Genomic DNA, 16,978 nt, shown 5'->3' on the forward strand with positions numbered 1-16,978 from the left:
CAACAAAAGAATAAAATACCTAGGAATAAACCTACCTAAAGAGACAAAAGACCTGTATGCAGAAAACTATAAGACACTGATGAAAGAAATTAAAGATGATACAAATAGATGGAGAGATATACCATGTTCTTGGATTGGAAGAATCAACATTGTGAAAATGACTCTACTACCCAAAGCAATCTACAGATTCAATGCAATCCTTATCAAACTACCACTGGCATTTTTCACAGAACTAGAACAAAAAATTTCCCAATTTGTAAGGAAACACAAAAGACCCCGAATAGCAAAAGCAATCGTGAGAAAGAAAAACGGAGCTGGAGGAATCTGGCTCCCTGACTTCAGACTATACTACAAAGCCTCAGTAATCAAGAAAGTATGGTACTGGCACAAAAACAGAAATATAGCACAATGGAACAGGATAGAAAGCCCAGAGATAAACCCACACACCTACGGTCACCTTATTTCTGATAAAGGAGGCAAGAATATACAATGGAGAAAAGACAGTCTCTTCAATAAGTGGTGCTAGGAAAACTGGACAGCTACAAGTTAAAGAATGAAATTAGAACACTCCTTAACACCATACACAAAAATAAACTCAAAATGGATTAAAGACCTAAATGACACTATAAAAACTCTTTAGAGGAAAACATAGGCAGAACACTCTGTGACATAAATCACAGCAAGATCCTTTTTGACCCAGCTCCTAGAGAAATGGAAATAAAAACAAAAATAAACAAATGGGACCTAATGTAACTTAAAAGCTTTTGCATGGTAAAGGAAACCATAAGCAAGATGAAAAGACAACCCTCAGAATGGGAGAAAATATTTGCAAATGAAGCAACTGACAAAGGATTAATCTCCAAAATATAGAAGCAACTCATGCAGCTCAATATCAAAAAGGAAACAATCCAATCCAAAAATGGGCAGAAGACCTAAACAGACATTTCTCCAAAGAAGATATACAGATTGTCAACAAACACATGAAAGGATGTTCAACATCACTAATCATCAGAAAAATGCAAATCAAAACTACAATGAGGTATCACCTCACACCAGTCAGAATGGCCATTATCAAAATATCTACAAACAATAAATGCTGCAGAGGGTGTGGAGAAAGGGGAACCCTCTTGCACTGTTGGTGGGAATGTAAATTGATACAGCCACTATGGAGAACAGTATGGATGTCCCTCAAAAAACTAAAAATAGAACTACCATACGACCCAGCAATCCCACTACTGGGCATCTACCCTGAGAAAACCATAATTCTAAAAGAGTCATGTACCACAATGTTCATGCAGCTCTATTTACAATAGCCAGGACATGGAAGCAACCTAAGCATCCATCGACAGACAGATGGATAAAGAAGATGTGGCGCATATATACAATGGAATATTACTCAGCCATAAAAAGAAACGAAATTGAGTTATTTGTAGCGAAGTGGATGGACCTAGAGTCTGTCATGCAGAGTGAAGTAAGTCAGAAAGAGAAAAACAAATACCATATGCTAACACATATATATGGAATCTAAAAAAAAAAAAAAAAAAAAGGTACTGATGAACCTAGGAGCAGGATAGGAATAAAGACACAGACGTAGAGAATGGACTTGAGGACATGGGGAGGGGGAAGGGTAAGCTTGGACAAAGTGAGAGAGTGGCATGGACATATATACACTACCAAATGTAAAACAGATAGCTAGTGGGAAGCAGCCACATAGCACAGGGAGATCAGCTCTGCTTTGTGTCCACCTAGAGGGGTGGGATAGGGAGGGTGGGAGGGACACACAAGAGGGAGGAGATATGGGGATGTATGTATACGTATAGCTGATTCACTTTGTTATACAGCAGAAACTAACACACCATTGTAAAGCAATTATACTCCAATGAAGATGTTAAAAAAAAAAAAAAAAGTCATGCAGTTATCTTTCAGCAGAACAGCCTTGGGCTGGAATAGCTCTTGTTTGTTCATTTACTCATTCCTTCATTTACATATTATCATGTGCAGGACCCTATGTCATGTACTGGGCATAATATGGAAAGGTATAAGTCACACTTCTTATCCTCACAGTTTTACAGGTTTAAAAAACAGTAAACAAACACTTCTATTAAATTGGTTATGATACAAAAAAGCACAAAATGCCAAAAGAAGCATTTTAGAAGTGAAGATGTAAGTCATGACTTACATCACAGTAGGCTTTGGGAAAACCTTCCTGAAGGAAATCACACATGCACCAACCTTTTAAGGGTAATTATGAATTTATAAGATAATGGAAGGAGAAAGTGTATTCTAGGTGGCCCTGGTTGGAGACCTATTTAGCGGATGAGTGGTGATCAAAGGGGTTCTTAGGGTTGTACTCAGAAGGCTTAGCATGAGTATAGCACTCACAGGCGGCATGCGAGGGGCAGTTCAGAACAGAGAACTAAGGTTTCCCATGGTGGTGGTAGTCTTCTCATCTGCTGGGCTCAGATGTGGGTCCAGCAACTGAAGAGCTTCATGTGCTACCCATATGAAGACCAATCAATCAGCAAACTTCTGGAGAATCCAGCAATGCGGGATCATTCTAGCTCCCACTATGCTTAATTCTCTCCTCTGTTATTTTGGAGGGTCCAGAATATAAGGCTGTCTCCTCTCCACTCAGTCCAAATATGAAGCAGAACCAAAATACTGGGAAGCCCCATTCTCTGGTTTTCTTTCTCCTTTTCATGCTGGGTTCCCTTTGAGGGACATTCTGAAGTCTCAGTGTAGATCACTCATCCTCTCTTCTTAAATATAACTCATGAAACTGTGCCTCCTGATAAACTCAGGAGTATCACGTTCAGCCAAGAGGTCTATGTCCTCAAGGAACATGTACTCCGTGTGGTTATGACTACACCCTGAAAGAGGCAACTGCTTCAGAGTCTCTGTTCTCATTGAGGGGGATCCTGCAATATTTCTCTTAGATTCTCAGATTATATTGTGTACCTGGTAGGCTGTCTTGTCCCTCAGGCATTCAGGAAAACAAAACTAGAAGCACCTCAAATTGCACAGTTGCCCCTTCTAGCTTTAAAATTCAAGGAATCAAGATGGACCTCATTTCCCTAATCTTTACAAACAAATTCACAGAAGCCCTCTCTCCTGAAGACTTGTATAAGGCTGGTCTCTTAGTCATAAATCTGAGCATATGGCTTGTTAATATTAAAAAGAGGGGGAAAATAAAGTTATAACTAGCATTGGAAAGAAGACTAGCCTTGTTATTTCTTGGTTTATACCCGCATCTCACATCAACATTATGTGTCCTAGCCTACAGAACATACATACAATAGTTCGTCTTCAGGCACTACTTTCAGAGAATTTTAAAAAAACAAGACAAGCCATCTGTTTCAAATGGGTTTCTTTCAAAAGAAACCCTAAATCATATTCTTAATTAATCCACATGACTCTATCATCCATTAATGTACCTAACTGCATTTTCCCAGAATGCAGGTTAATTGTAGAAAAGAAAATAAAGTTATACAAAATTAGTTGACGTCTCACTCTGCTGAGCATTTCTGATTACAGTATTTCTGATTCGTTTTCTAAGTTCTTTATATTAACTACCTGAACTAGCTCATCAGATAATGTGGTAGAGAGAATAATGGCTCCTCAAAGATGTCGACATCCTAATCTCTGAAACCTGCGAAAGTAAAAGAACTTTGTAGACATAATTAAGGATCTTGAGGTGAGAATATCATCCTAGATTATCTAGGTGGGCCCAATATAATCACAAGGACTTAAACCAAGCAGGACCCTGTGGGGCTCCTGGGCACGGAAGCCTTTCTGTCCCCCGTTACTTGACTCCAGCCTCCATGACCTTCCCTGAGTTCCAAAGGGCAGATTCAAACAGTTGCTAATCCAGGAAGGGAAGGGATGCAAAGACAAGGGATGGGCAGCCAGGAAACAATAGTCCACCTCAACAGATACACATAACAACTGTCTTTAAGTTCTTTAAGATATCAGCATTCTTCATACCAGAGAAAGATCACCTGAGGCTACATTAAAGGAACCAGAGAAGCTCATCAAGAAGATTACCTGAGACCAGATTAGAGGACTGGAGGCCCTTCACACACCCTAATCTTATCAGCAACCCCACCCTTGAACTATTGGTATAAAACCCCTCATCAAATCCTCCTGGGTTGGGACACATAGTTTTTGGGGGCTGGAGCCCACTGTGTCCCCATTTGCCTGGCAAAGCAATAAAGCTATTCTTTTCTACTTCACCCAATGTCTCCAAGATTTGAGTCAGCACCAGTGCACAGAGGCCAAACTTTCAGCATCAGGATCATTATAAGACTGAGGCAGGAGGGAGGGGGAAAAGAGGTGTTGTTATTCAATGGGTATAGGGTTTCAGTGTTCCAAGATGAAAAAGTTCTAGAGTTCTGTTGCAAAACAAATGTACATATAGTTAACACTACTGTACACTTAAAAATAGTTAAGATGGTAAATTTTATGTTGTGTGTTTTTTACATAATAAAAAAAAGGGAGTGGGGAGACAGGAGTGTTAAGAGAAGGCAATGTGACAACAGAGGCAGAGGTTGGAGTGATGTGGGGTCAGAAGCCAGGGAATACGGGCAGCCTCTCTAAGTTACAAAGGGCAACGAATGGATTCTCTCCTACAGCCTCCAAAAGAAACATAGCCCTGCCCACATCTTAACTTTAGCCTTGAAGACTCATTTTGGACTTCTGACCTCCAGAATATAAGATAATAAATTTGTATTGCTTTAAGCTAATAAGTTTGTAGTAATTTGTTGAGGCAGCAATAGGAAACTAATACAGACAATAATTCCTTCCATTTGCCCATTGGTTGACACCACTTTTATATATATTACACAATTTACTTTTATGATTTCCATTTTTCAGATAAGGAAACTGAGCTGTAGAGCACTGAATAGATGTGTCCAAGAACAAATGATGAGTTAAGGCTATAAGGCAAATCTGATTCCTTGTCCTTTCTCTTCAGTGTAGCGGCTGTCTGTGATAACAGGTCCCATTTGCATCAATTTTTGTACCGATACTTCTTTTTATTGCCATGTAACTCTCTCAAGCTATAAAACGGTAGTAAGAGACATCTTGGCTCCTCTTTGTATACCTGTCACGATTTATAGGCTTTAAGGATATGCCCTCATACCCCTTGTTATAGACCGCCTGTTCATAGGTTGAAGACCTAACTCCCATTATGATGATTTTAAAAGGTAGGGCCTTTGAGAGATAATTAGATTTAAATGAAGTCATGAGGATGGGGCCCTCATGATGGGATTTGTGTCCTTATAAAAAGAGGACGTGACACCAGAGCTCAGCCTTCTTTGATGGCAACAATCTCCCCAGAGGATGGAGAGGTTCTTCACTGCATGCCTTTATCCTAAGCAGACAAAGGTCAATTGACTGACCACCACACAACTAACTCTGGGTCAACATCTTAAATGACACTTTCCAGACAGAACAAACACAAGATTGGGTTTTTTTCCATACTTCATTTCATCTACTTTTCACAACCATCTGGTGAGGCAGGTACTCCAGGAACACTGGATTGATTGATCAAGTAATCAATTGATTTTACTATTTTCACTACTTTAAGACAAAATGCTTTTTGAGAACATCAGATTCTTAGCTGCCTTCATATATCTATGGCTTATCCATCAGTATTAGCCACTTTTGTAAGTTTGAGGCCTTACCTGCTTCAGCCTTTATAGTTAAGAGTTGGAGGAATGGAAGGTATGTCTTGCAATTAGATTTTTACATCAGAATGGATTGATTTTTGACATCAATGAACAAATTCATTTGTCTATCCCTGCACTACAGGACTAGAAATCCATCATAATTATCTGCCAGCTGTTGGTTCACGCCAGTCATGGTTTCGTATTCAAAAATGTTTCCTAACCTCCAGAAAGTCCTCACTGAATTTGTAGTTTGCAGGTATCTAAAAGGTTTGCATTTTTAATGAATTCCTAATGTACTCATTCAAGCAAACAAGGAAATTATAACCATGGAACATTACATTTCAGACATTAATCATAGCTGCTTAATAATACCAAACAAGGAGATTTTATTGCAAACTGAGACTTCTTATTTAACTTCAGAGTCAGAATAATTGTCACATTCGCACATAATCTAAATGATACCACACATTCCAAATGCCTACATTAAACAGTTTAGTCATAAAGAAATATTTTGTCAGTTAATTTAATTTAATTGCATGGCATAATCGTTTCACCTATTTCTCTAAAAACAGATATTTTAATAAGAGAACTACAAGGAGGTTATAAAAATCTCACTTTCTCAATTGCTAGTAAAGGTCTCCGCTGAAAGTTGCCAGACAATTACACATTCGGGGGGTTTCTATTTCCTCAATGTATTTGTTATATACCATTAGTCACCAATGAAGCCCTTCACTAATAGCAATACCCTTCAACAATAACCCCAGAGAATTTAACACTGATTGATGGCAGGTCACCTGGAACTGGTTGGCAGAATTTCCAATTTTCTGTTGGGAAATTGCTTATTTCTCCAAGTCTATTCCCATTTTTACAAGTGGACAGCGAGCTGAGATTATACATTATTATATGTCTAAATATAAAATTGTGATGGATGGTGTCACACATTTATAAGAGTTAAGCATTTAAGATTTTAAAAGTTTAAAGAAGTTTAAAATGTATTTTTAATCTTTCTCAGAAATTCATGGGCTGATCCATATTGGGGGAAATACTAAGAGACTGCCTAAGGATTGTCATTTATGTGGAGATTATCATAAAATTACCCTTTTAGACTCTCATAGCAGTAGCACCATAACTTTCTTGTAAATACTATATCTAAAGATCTCAGGCTTATCAAAAGACTGAAAGGATAAATAGGTTCTTTTTGTAACAGTAGTAACATTAAATTTGCCAGAGAAAAGAGGAAAGTAAGCAACCAAAACTCAAAAGCCACATTAAAAACAGAAGACAAAGTTTGCTATTTACATTAAACTATCGTTTGTTTAAAAACATACACTAGGGGTCGATTTTAAAAGTGTGTATTTAGGATGCTAAAATATCATATACTGCAGTAATATTACTGTATACCTTTGCACATAGAAACTCTACCAAATTCTTGAATTAAGCATTACGTCACTGGCTGCCTATATAAAGATATTAGAGGCAACAGGTAACAATCCAATGACAACTTTGAAATTTAGTCAATATGGGTCACTCCGGAGAGACAAACTAGCAAAACCCCCAAAATCTGCAATGCTCAACACAAGTGCTTAATCTATTTGAGGATTAAAAATGCCTTTATTACTTTAGATTTTTTGTACACACACACACACACACACACCCAAAAACTTGTTAGAAAATAGAAACAGAAAGAACAAAGTTTAAAAATGCACAGAAAATTCAAAGAAGAACAAATTAAACTGATTTCTCTCCACTCAGAAATAATTAACATTAACATTTTGTTTCTTTTTTCACAGGCACATAAAAACACACAAAGATGTTACATATATGCAGAAAGAGAGAGAGGAAGAGAGCGAATAATGCTGGACAGTGAAAAGCGTGCTTTGCAAACTATACCTTTTCTTACACTCTATTATGAACATTTTACCACATTAAAAAATATATATACATATATTTATTTCTAAAAATGCCATTTTAAAGGCTGCATAGAGTTTCATTATATGGCTACCTAATGCACAGGTGAATAACCTACTGATGGACATTTAGCTTGTTTTGTTTATGTTATTTATTTGTTAAAGGATTATTTATGGAATATGTGTTCATTGCTCATATCTACCTTGTTCCAGATTGGGAATACAAAGCCTCTGTTCTCACAGAGCTTTCATTTCTGGGACTGAGGGATAAAGACAGACAAGAAAAACAATGCACACAAATAAATATAACAGCTGGTGATTAAGTCCTAAAATAAAACTATAATAATCATAATAAAGCAGGTTAAGAAGACAAAGAGTGACAAGAAGTAGTAGATGGTCTCTATGATAGGAAGACCTTCGAACAGGGATCTGAATGAGGGTATGGCATTGGCCCAGTGGAAATCTGCGCAACAAGCCTTCCAGATTCAGTAAAACAAGAGGTAGAAAAGGGAGTATGCTTGGCATGTTGAAATAATAAAAAGGAGAAAAGCATTAAAAAAACCCAAAAAACTTTTGTGTCTGAATCTTTACACATATATCTTCAGAAAATATTCCTAGGAGTATATTTGTAAGGTCAAAAATATGTTCATTTTTTAATCAGAATTTTCTCAATATCTTATGAAAGGAAATTTTTTTAATTGAAATAGTTCTTTTAAAAACCGTCTATGTTATATCTCATTACTCAGTGAAGTATTAAGAATCTCTAAGAATTAGTACACTCCCAAGAATCTGCTATGTATGTTTCTGTCATTTATACATACAACCAAGCCTATCATTTGACATTATTTAACAGTTGTTGGTGATAAATGTCAGCATGCCGTGATTTGCATGACAGCTATTTTGCATATGTTCCCTACCAGACTAGACCCTCACTGCACCACTGTATATGACAGCACTGCACATTCTAGAGATTCTGTAACTGCATGACTGATGTTGTATAACATTTCCTTTTTTATTTTTTTTATTTTTACTTTTTTTTTTTTTTTTAATAAATTTATTTTATTTTTGGCTGTGTTGGGTCTTCGTTCCTCTGCGAGGGCTTTCTCTAGTTGCAGCGAACAGGGGCCACTCTTCATCGCAGTGCGCGGGCCTCTCACTATCGCGGCCTCTCTTGTTGCAGAGCACAGGCTCCAGACGCGCAGGCTCAGTAGTTGTGGCTCACGGGCCTAGCTGCTCCGCGGCATGTGGGATCTTCCCAGATCAGGGCTCGAACCCGTGTCCCCTGCATTGGCAGGCAGACTCCCAACCACTGTGCCACCAGGGAAGCCCAACATTTCCTTTTTTATATTCAATTCACTCCTTAAGTGGTGAGAATGATGACCATGTAGCGTTTGCCTTTGTCACCTCAGCATCCAGCATAAATGCCTACCATGAGGGAGATGCTCTATAGGTACCTTAGATGAATGAATCAACAAAAACATCCTCCTCTGTAATGGCCTATATGGGAAAAGAAACTAAAAAAGAGTGGATACATGTACGTGTATAACTGATTCACTTTGCTGTATACCTGTAACTAACACAACATTGTAAATCAACTATACTCCAATAAAAAAAAAAACTTCTGTGATATTATAAGTGAGATAAGGACTAGTTAATAGCCAAAGAATAATAATTAATTTTAAATAATCAATAAGTTGTCAAAATGTATCAACAACCGTCCGCCCCAGGAGGCTCTCTGTGATTTCTAGTGGCTCATTGGTCCCTTAAAGACTGCACATGTGACCCTTGAACAACAGGGGCTTGGGGCACCAACCCTCTTCACACAGTCAAAAATCCCTTATAATTTATAGTTGGCCATCAGTATACGTGGTACCTCTGTATCTCAGGTTCTGCATCTGCAAATTCAACCAGCCAGGGATTGTTTAATACTGTAGTATTTACTATTGAAAAAAATCCATGGATAAGTGGACCCATGCAGTTCAAACTCAGGCTGTTCAAGGATCAACTGTGTAGTGTCTTAAAAGTCTCTTATCTTAAAATCATTTTAATCCTATGTGCTAATCCCACAGTTCTAAGCACGCCTGATAGAACAGGAAACATAAAATACCTCCCAGCAATTACAAATCATTTGTGTACATATTGTTGAATGCTAATATAGGCCAGGCATTGAATTAGGAGCTAGAGATGATATATTGACATGGTTCATGTGGATGGGAGGAGACACCGGAGCACACAGTTCCAGGAATGTGATACTTCTCCCCCTAGTTTTAGAGAGAGACGGTTTTGCTGTTGTTGTCTGTTTTGCATCCGGTTGGCGGGTAAAAGACCAAAGTTAAATTTACTGTCTCACATAAACACTAAACTGGCCAAGTGAACAGAAGGAGGGCCTGGTCTAACTCCTGCCAACCTTTTCCATTTTCTCTGACACTCCTCACCCTTCACTCACTGACTTATTAAAACTAAGATAAGCCAAGCCCTTTCCAGTCTCAGGACCTTGGAATGGTTATCTTCTGTGTTCATGCTCTGAGCAATCCACTCCTGGCTTTTCAATGTGACTGGTCCCTGGTCCTTAAGGCCCCACCATCAACGTCCCCTTCTCAGAGACACTGACCACCTTACATCAAATGTCACCCCTCCCCAGTACTTGGTTATTTATCCTTCACATAACCTACTTCATTTCCTCCATAATTCTTACAACTAGTGTGATGATTGTCACCAGCAAAGCCCATTAACAATTCCCGGGAGATAAAAATATAAGCTGGGTAATAAAATAAAGTCAAACCATTTTTTTTCCTTTGTGCTCATAGGGTGCCCCATGCAGAGGCCTAGCATCCGGCACTTCAGACCAGAGCTCCCTGTGCAAAATGGCTATGTCCATCACCTCAGCTCAGCAGAAGTGCTGTGACGACACCTCAATTCAACATGGCAACAGTGGGTCATATGCAGAGATGCACTGCAATCTGGAGCCACGAGCAGCACAGCTGCACCCCACCCATAAGAACTCCACCCCCTCCCTGCTGAAGAGAACCCTGTAAAGCAGCCCTGCCACCAATGGCCTGCCCAGAAGAGTGTGTACTCAAAAGCACAAGCTTGCACCTCTCCCTTCTTTGATCAAAAAATAAAGCTTTCCTTTGCTTCTGAACCAAACTTAGTCTTAGTATTGGCTCCAATAACACCGGGCAGGAGAAAGGGTCAGTAACAAATTTAGGCGACCCAGGTGGGAGGCACTGTGGCCTTTTCCCCTGCACCTATCCACTAGGCTCTGGGCTCACCCTAGCTCCAGTGGGAGGACAGCTGAGGCTTTGGGAGGTTCGTGTGAGGATGACTGACTCTGGTCTTTGAGTTCACTCTGATGGGATAGAACAGCAGGAAGCCTAAGGCCGAATTCAGAGCAACTCTGCCCAGCAGCCTGATACCCAGTTGTGGTGTACACATAGGGTAGCCCCTAGAGTAATCTGCACGGCACCCCCTTGAGGGGATCACACTGGGGCATCGTTGGTGATCAGAGACTGAAATTCACGTATGTCTGCCTGCTGCCTCTGGCTGGCCTTCCTGAGGTACCAGATGCCCGGGGACGGTGGGGATGAGAGGAAGCCCAGGCAGTCTTGCCTGTGGCCTCACCAGTAGTGCTGTCCCCTTAACCCCAGTACAAGGCAGTAGCGGCCGCACCAGGACTTTTTGCCATCCTTGCCAACCTCAGGGGTCAACAGTATCATCCTCCCTAGTCACTTTCAGTTTGGTAAAGAAAGTGGCCAAGAGGCGAGACCAGGAAGATGTCCAGGTATTGAGGACCGTCTGACAAAACGGAACAAGGTCGCGCAATCTGAGTTCAGGAAAAGGCACTGCAGACGCCCAAGTGAGAAAGGGTCCCAAGGTAGGTACGCAACCGGTGACTTGATCTCTCTTCCAGTCAGTGCTAGTTTCTCTGAAGTGGACTAGGGAGCACTGCGAGCCACTCGCAAGACCAGGAACCCCATTATTGGGAAGCTCTTGAGCTGCTGGCAAGAACAAGAAACACCCACCACTCGACCTCTTCTCCCTCGGCTGGCAAGGCGAAACTTGAGTGATTCTTTATCAACCAAGATTCCACAGGCTCTCCTCCTGGTATCAGCACAGAATCCCAGCTGCCCCAGCAATTTGGTGAATAACCTACAGGGATCCCTCAGGCCTTTAACTCTCACCCAGTGGGAAGTCTGCAAACTCCTCCTTTTCAGCCAAAAGGAGGAAAGAGAAGACCCCCACCTCAGAGAGCTATGCCACCCCCTAAGGGACCAAGTTGGTCAGGAACTAAATGTGGCTAAGCTGCTCTGGCCCGGAGGTTGTCCTATCTAACCTCCTGTGGGATATCCTGACTGAGGAAGGACTATCTCAAGCATGGGCCGTTACAAATTCGAGGGGGACCCCCAGTTATATCAGAGTCCATGCCATTTGGATGCCCCCTATTTGGGCCTTTTTAGGAATCCATTAACAGTTTGGTGCTGGTTCCAAATTTCCCAAACCAGAAATCTTATTTGGGTCAAATCTTGTGACAATTCTGTGCCAACAAATCACTCTAACTGCCCTCTCAGTAGTTGGAAACAAATTCAAGTCAGAACATCTAAGGTACGGGGAACCAAATATCTACCATACCGAAGGATAGCCCAGTAGGGTGCCTCCTGCAGAACTGGCAGTTTTTCAGGTATGACCTCCTGACCCAAAAACATTTAAGCTTCCTATATAATACAGCCTGCCCCAATACCAGCTGAGAGATGGGCAAAGTTGTCCTGTCCATGGGTCTCTAAATTACACTGTTTTACAATTGGACCCGCTATGCCAGAGACAAAAGAAATGGGGTGAAACTCCCTATGTCCAGTTTTTTTTGTACGGTCTTATACCAGAACAAAGGCCTTCAAAAGGCATGCGGGCTCTCCTCCCCTGATAAGTCCTTGACCCTCCCCTGAGGACCTCCTTCATCTCTTCCCTAACTCTCCTCCTACTGCTCCCTCCCTGCCCTCTTCCTTCATGTGTCCCAATTGGGGCCACAGGCCTGAAGGGCCCCCTCCATGCCAGCCCCCTCCCTCCAGAACCCAGCCCAGCAACTACACAATGCGGGACTAATTACCAGCCAGGGTCCAACACCCCACCAGGAAAAGTACTCCCTTTGAGGCAGGTCCTTGCTGGAAAAGGAGGGCTCTCACCCCACCCAGGTACACATCCCATTTACCACTTTGGATCTGTGTAGCTGGAGAAGTCATAGTAAGGAGCTGAAAGAAGATCCAGAGGGGTTCCTGAATCTGATTAGGGGAACGTTTCAAACCCATGACGCCACCTAGGCTGACATCCAGAGCCTCCTCAATGTACTCTTAATGGGGGAAGAAAAGGCCACAGTCGTTTCAAAAGCCTGAGAGGAAGCAGACATAGAGAAATCATGCAGGTCATGCTATTTTCAGACCAGGGAAGCAAGTGGTCCCAGATAATGAACCCAACTGGGACCACTGAGACCATGGAGAAGCGGATGGAAGACAGAGACTGACCCGTTGTAAAAATATGATCCTAAAGGGAATCCAGGCAGCAGCAAAGAAACAAATTGGAATAAGGGAAATCAATCAGGAGCCAATGGAAAACCCTTCAGCATTCCTAGAGCACCTCAGGGAATGTCTCTGAATCTATATGACCACTGACTCTGAGTCATTGGAAGGGAATGCAATCCTGAGGTCATATTTCATTTCCCAAAGTGTCCCTGACCTTAGGCTTAAACTTCAGAAACTAGAAATAGAACCAGATATTCCTACCTCTCACCTGGTCAAGGTTGTCTACTGGGTGTTTAATAACAGTGATACAGAGGAGAAAAAGTCAGAGGATAAAACGGCATGGAGGCAAGCCCGCCCACTGGCCATTGCCCTCCAATGTCAACCGGGCGGCACGGGAATTTGGACTACCTGCCCACGGAGACTCTTAACTCCAGTGAGTGACTCCCAACCCCCACCGAGGGATAGCAAACCGAGGAAACAAGGACCCAATCAGTGTGCCATATGTAAACAAGAGGGACACTGGAAGAAGGAATGCCCTCGCTGCCCAGGAAGGGGGAAGGAAATGGCAGATCCCAGCCACCACCCTCAAAGGCAGATGGTCTAAGCCAATGAAGAATGATGCGGTCAGGGGGGCTTCTAAGCTAGCACTTCAATTGAGCCCCCCGAGGAGTCCCAGCTGACAGTGGACATAGGGGAAAAGCCTGTCGAATTCTTAATCAACACTGGTGCCACTTACTCAGTTCTGAACACCTGATCAGGCAAACTCAGTCATAAGAGCTGTAAAATTATGGGGGTATCAGGGAAGGCCCAAGAAAAGGCATTCATAGAGCCATTAGAATGTAAATTGGATGAATACACACTCACCTATCCCTTCCTATATGTTCTTGAATGTCCTATAACCCTGCTAGAAAGAGATATCTTACATAAATTGGGGGCTACTATCCACCTAATGGGAGACAAACTAGAGATTGGCGTCCCCTAGACAGGGGGCACAAGATGATAATGTTAACAGCTGAGGACAAACCTCCCCACACAGAGCAAGTCGACCTCCATGGAGTAAATCCCAAGGTATGAGCCTAGGGATGGGTGGGACAAGCTGTAGGAGCCAGTCCCATGATAGTTCATCAAAAACCAGCACACACATGGCCCAACAGAAAACAGTACCCTCTCCATCAGGAGGCCTTCTGGGCATTGCCCCTGTTATACAGGGCCTAATTGACCAGGACCTAATTAGACCATGCTAATAAGCCTGTAATACCACCCATTCCCCCTGTAAAGAAACCCAATGGGGAATGCCAGATGGTGCAGGACCTCAGAGCAGTCAATGAAGCCCCCAAGGATATACATCCAGTCCTCCCTAACCCCTACACCCTGCTGGCCACTCTATTTTCCCCAAGTCCTGGTATTCTGTATTCGATTTAAAAGATGACTTCTTCTGTATTCCATTAGCCCCAGACTCACAAGAAAGTTTTGCTTTTCAGTGGCAGGACCCAAACACATAAAAAGAACAATACTGCTGGACAGTCCTGCCCCAAAGGTTCAAAAATTTCCCTACCATCTTTGGAGAAACTTTAGCTAAAGACCTGAAAGATCGACATCTGGAGGAGGGAACCTTCCTCTACTATGTAGACAACATTCTGATCGCCAGCCTGATTAAGGAAGGCTCTGAACCATCCTGAACCACCCAGCCAATAAAGGATATGGGGTGTCCAAGAAAAAGGCTCAAATAGCACAAACTAGGGTGACCCACTCAGGCTTCATTCTCACAGAAGGTCAGAGAAGCCTACCCCAGGAAAGGAAAGAAGCCATTTGCAGCCTCACCTCCTCCTAAAACTAGAAGACAACTTAAGGGTTTCCCGGGGATGGCGAGGTTTTGCCACATCTGGATCCCTAATTATGGTCCATTAGCTAGGCCTCTATATGAAAAGTTCAAAGGAAAGGATGAAGATCGTTTTGAATGGAATTCAGAATGCGAAGGGGCCTTTCAAGAATTGAAAAAGCAATTACTTCAGGCCCCTGCCCTAGCCCCCCCCAGATTTAGTTAAACCCTTTGACCTTTACATTCATGAGAGAAGGAGGATCTCCTTGGGGTACTAGGTCAAAACCTGGGACCCTTACTCGGGCGGTTGCTTATTTCTCTAAACAATTAGGTCAAGCCACAAAGGGATGGCCTCCTTGCCTTCAGGCTGAGGAAGCTACTGCAGCCCTGATCAAGGAGGCTGAAAAGTTAATGTTTGGTCAGCCACTCACTATATGGACTCCACACCAGATTCAGGTTTTAGTAAGTTCTAAGGGAACAGAACGGCTATCCCCTGGAAGGTCGATTCAAGTTCAGACTATGCTTTTAGACAATCCAGTGGCTATCATAATAACCTGTCACGCACTAAATCCTGCCACCCTGATACCCACAGAAATGGGGTCCCTGGAGCATGACTGTATAGAAACCACAGACGCCATCTATTCCAGTTGCCCCAAGCTAGGAAGTGAGCCTCTTCCAAATGCCAAAAAGGAATGGTTCACAGACAGGAGCAGTTTTATGAGAGGGGGAAAAGTCTGGCAGGATACACTGTAACCTCCTAGACCCAAGTCACAGAAGCAAGAAGCCTACCCTCCAGGGACTTCTGTCCAAAAGGCAGAGCTGATAACTCTCACACGAGCCTTAGCGCTCAGGACTGGGAGGATCTTAAATGTTTACGCAGATTCCCAGTACGTATATGCCATCCTCCGTGCACATGGGGCTATTTGGAAGGAAAGAGGTGTGCTTACTGCGGAGAATAAACAGCTGGAACATGGCGTAAGCATACTGAAGCTCTTCCAAGTAGTACAGCTTCCCAGAGGTCTCTCTGAGCGGACTGGAGCGTGGCCGCGGCTGCTCGCTCCAGACAGCCACACCATGGCGGAGGAGGAGCTTGAGGCACTGAGGAAGCACAGGCTGGCCGAGCTGCAGGCGAAGCACGGGGACCCTGGCGATGCAGCACAACAGGAAGCAAAGCAAAGGGAAGCAGAAATGAGAAACTGTATCTTAGCCCAAGTTCTGGATCAGTCAGCCCGGGCCCGATTAAGTAACTTAGCACTTGTAAAGCCTGAGAAAACTAAAGCAGTAGAGAATTACCTTATACAGATGGCACGGTATGGACAACTAAGTGGGAAGGTATCAGAACAAGGTTTAATAGAAATCCTCGAAAAAGTAAGCCAACAAACAGAAAAGAAAACAACAGTTAAATTCAACAGAAGAAAAGTAATGGACTCTGATGAAGATGACGATTATTGAATTTAAGATGTCTAGAGACTGGGACTTAATGGAGCAATTCTAGGACAGATAATACTTGGCAGAAGTTAAGATCTTGATGGGATGTTTACTTTGTTTATTGTCTATATGCCCTTTAAAAATAAACTTGTTATGCAAAATAAAAAATTTTTAAAAAAAAAGTAGTACAGCTTCCAAAAAAGGTGGTAGTAACTCATCGTAGGGGTCGCCAAAAGGGGGATGCAGAGGGAAACAACAAGGCAGATGCGATTGCCAAAAGGGTGGTCAGAGAACTAGTAACTTGGCAACTACCCCTCATACCTCAAAGGCCAGATCCATCCAATTATTCCCCAATCTGCATAAAGGAAGAAATAGACAAAGTGCAAAAATGGGGCTTCATTAGAGATCTAGGAGGCCATGGATGGCTAGTTAATGAACATGAGCCATACTTCTTTCCCCAACTGCAGCTTGTCAAGCCATCAGGGAGGCTCATCAAGAAACTTACTATGGGAGGGAAGCCCTATATAATTGGTTAGTTGAGGTTATGGTAACTCCTGGCATGAAAAGTATAATCAGTCAGATAGTTGAGACATGCTGCTCTTGCTAATATGTCAGCCATGTACCTTGAACTGACTAGTGTCCTTG

The 16,978-nt window shown here is 42.2% G+C and overlaps 1 protein-coding gene across 1 annotated transcript; it reads left to right on the plus strand.

The window, feature by feature from the left end:
- Positions 1-15,979: 15,979 nt before the first annotated feature.
- On the plus strand, positions 15,980-16,357 carry LOC133078520 (programmed cell death protein 5-like). Its single transcript, XM_061173606.1, has one exon. It carries the CDS (start codon positions 15,980-15,982, stop codon positions 16,355-16,357), a length of 378 nt encoding a protein of 125 aa, XP_061029589.1.
- The last annotated feature ends 621 nt before the right edge of the window (positions 16,358-16,978 follow it).

This window comes from Eubalaena glacialis, chromosome 18 (genome assembly GCF_028564815.1).
Source record: "Eubalaena glacialis isolate mEubGla1 chromosome 18, mEubGla1.1.hap2.+ XY, whole genome shotgun sequence".
Lineage (NCBI taxonomy): Eukaryota > Metazoa > Chordata > Mammalia > Artiodactyla > Balaenidae > Eubalaena > Eubalaena glacialis.